General features: G+C 48.8%; 1 protein-coding gene across 1 annotated transcript in view; it reads left to right on the plus strand.

Moving 5' to 3' along the window:
* The first annotated feature begins 1,693 nt into the window (after positions 1–1,693).
* The window catches only part of LOC125959378 (uncharacterized), a 941-nt gene continuing 710 nt past the window's right edge, over positions 1,694–1,924 (plus strand). Inside the window, exon 1 of the mRNA XM_049692198.1 lies at positions 1,694–1,882. Coding sequence (XP_049548155.1) covers positions 1,694–1,882 — 189 coding nt within the window. The remainder of the gene's footprint in view (positions 1,883–1,924) is intronic.

The raw sequence follows: 1,924 nt of genomic DNA on the forward strand, positions 1-1,924 counted from the left end.
TCCGCCATTCTTGTCCTGAACTGAATGATGAACTGTCAATGGCGACTGTGATGAAACTGAAATATTTCATCGAATCCACGGGATACGGATATTCACAAACTCATGCCCCTATTTGCATGGAGTTTTGCGTTTATTTTGGTAGTTTTTTGGGATTCAGACATTACAAAAAAGTTACTATCATCATTCATAAGTTGAACACTTGACTACAGAGTTTTGTGGACACGAGTACTCTTGTAATAGTGCCTATCAGGACGTTGATTAAGAAGTACGTCACCTGACAGAGAATAAGGGCATGTAAGACTGAAAACCGAAGGGCTTGTAATGTTCTGAAGAGTTTGATGAACACAGAGCTGAAACTAATTGATAAAAGGGAATTCAAATGCACTTTGCCATATGTTGAGGAAACCGTCTTGATGGCCCGATCGATTGAGGTGACACGATGAAGTAAAAAAAAAACTTGGACGACAACTTCTGTTGCAGGCAAAGAACTCTCGCCCACTTTTCCCTTTAGTACCGCTACTTATGACTTACTCACGTTACAAGGCACATCTGTAGTGTGCGCAGGTTGTGAGCATCTTGGTTTGTTTGTTAATTGATTGTCTTGTGTTGCTTTTGTTGTCGAAATTCTCGACCTTCGCCCTCCATCGCCTTTCACTCAATCTCGGCCCCGCTATTGGCCGCTATGTGTGTGCACAAGCATCAGAGGCATTGCAGTTTCTCATTAATTGATATGAAATTGCAGTAAACCGAGTATAAAGTACCCATTGCCCAGCGGTAGCCGCTGTATCGTTTCGACGCTGCTGCTGCTGCTGCTGCTGCTAATACCATTAAACGTGATCGGTGATGATGGTGCACAAGGTCCACGGTTCTGGCGGCGAAAGTTGTGCGTAGAGCCAACGTAAGTAGTAGGAAGTACTGTCGGGAGTACACCTCGCGACTATCGACTGATTCGGCGAGACGTACGGATTGATGTTCAAAGTCCGCCCGAAACTGCGTCAACTGCGTGGCAAGTGGCGGTGCAGAGGACGAGAGTTTAATAGCCACTGCCACTACCACCAGCACCTCCAAGTTGATGGCAAATTGGGGCGGTTTTGATTGAGTTTTATGTGGCGTTGAGCAGATGCAAAAGATGCAGCGCGCCAACAATGCCATCGCCAGCGAACGAGCGAACCATCGAGCAATGCCGCTCAAAGCCCCGATGGTGATGGTGGCCGCCTGAAGGGGGAGGGGGTACAATTAATCAACTTTTTCTGATTTTTATGTGAGTCGTTTGAGTTGGCTTTAACGATTGGATTCGATGCTGGAATGCTTTATTGTGCCCGAGAGAACAGCCAGCCAGAGCCAGTTGATGCCAAGCGAACAGGCCCCAACCAACGAAGGGGTCACGTCACGAGGGAAGCGGTTCGTCGATCGATTCGTCGACAAAAGTGGTCCGATTGTCGGACCCGGAGACGTGCAATCGGAGCAACGAGATTCAACGTGGGACTGTGTGCCATCGCCCATGCCCGAGATGGGATCGCTGCGTGGATAACAGCGATGATAACAGCCGAACGAATCTTCCCACACGTAGCTTTGCGGTGGCGCCATGTGGGGTGACGCCAAACCAAAGAATTGGCCCTATAAATCCTCGATCAAGTCACTTCGAGAGTCACTGCTGCTGCTGCTGCTGATCGTTCGGTGGTGCAACAAGACAATGGATCCCAGCAGCGTCCAAAAGGAGGAGGAAGAGCGTCGCGAGAAATTCGTGTATCATCTCGAGACCTGCTTCAACGTCATCAACCACGGGCTGATTGCGTATGTGACGATCTACCTATCGTACTACTCGTACGCCCGGGGCTTCGGTAATCTCTTCACCTGGCACATCTTTCTCTGCTCGGTCGGGGTAAGGCAGTTCCACCAAAGAACAGAAAGCGGATTTTGATCA

This window comes from Anopheles darlingi, chromosome 2 (assembly GCF_943734745.1).
Source record: "Anopheles darlingi chromosome 2, idAnoDarlMG_H_01, whole genome shotgun sequence".
NCBI lineage: Eukaryota > Metazoa > Arthropoda > Insecta > Diptera > Culicidae > Anopheles > Anopheles darlingi.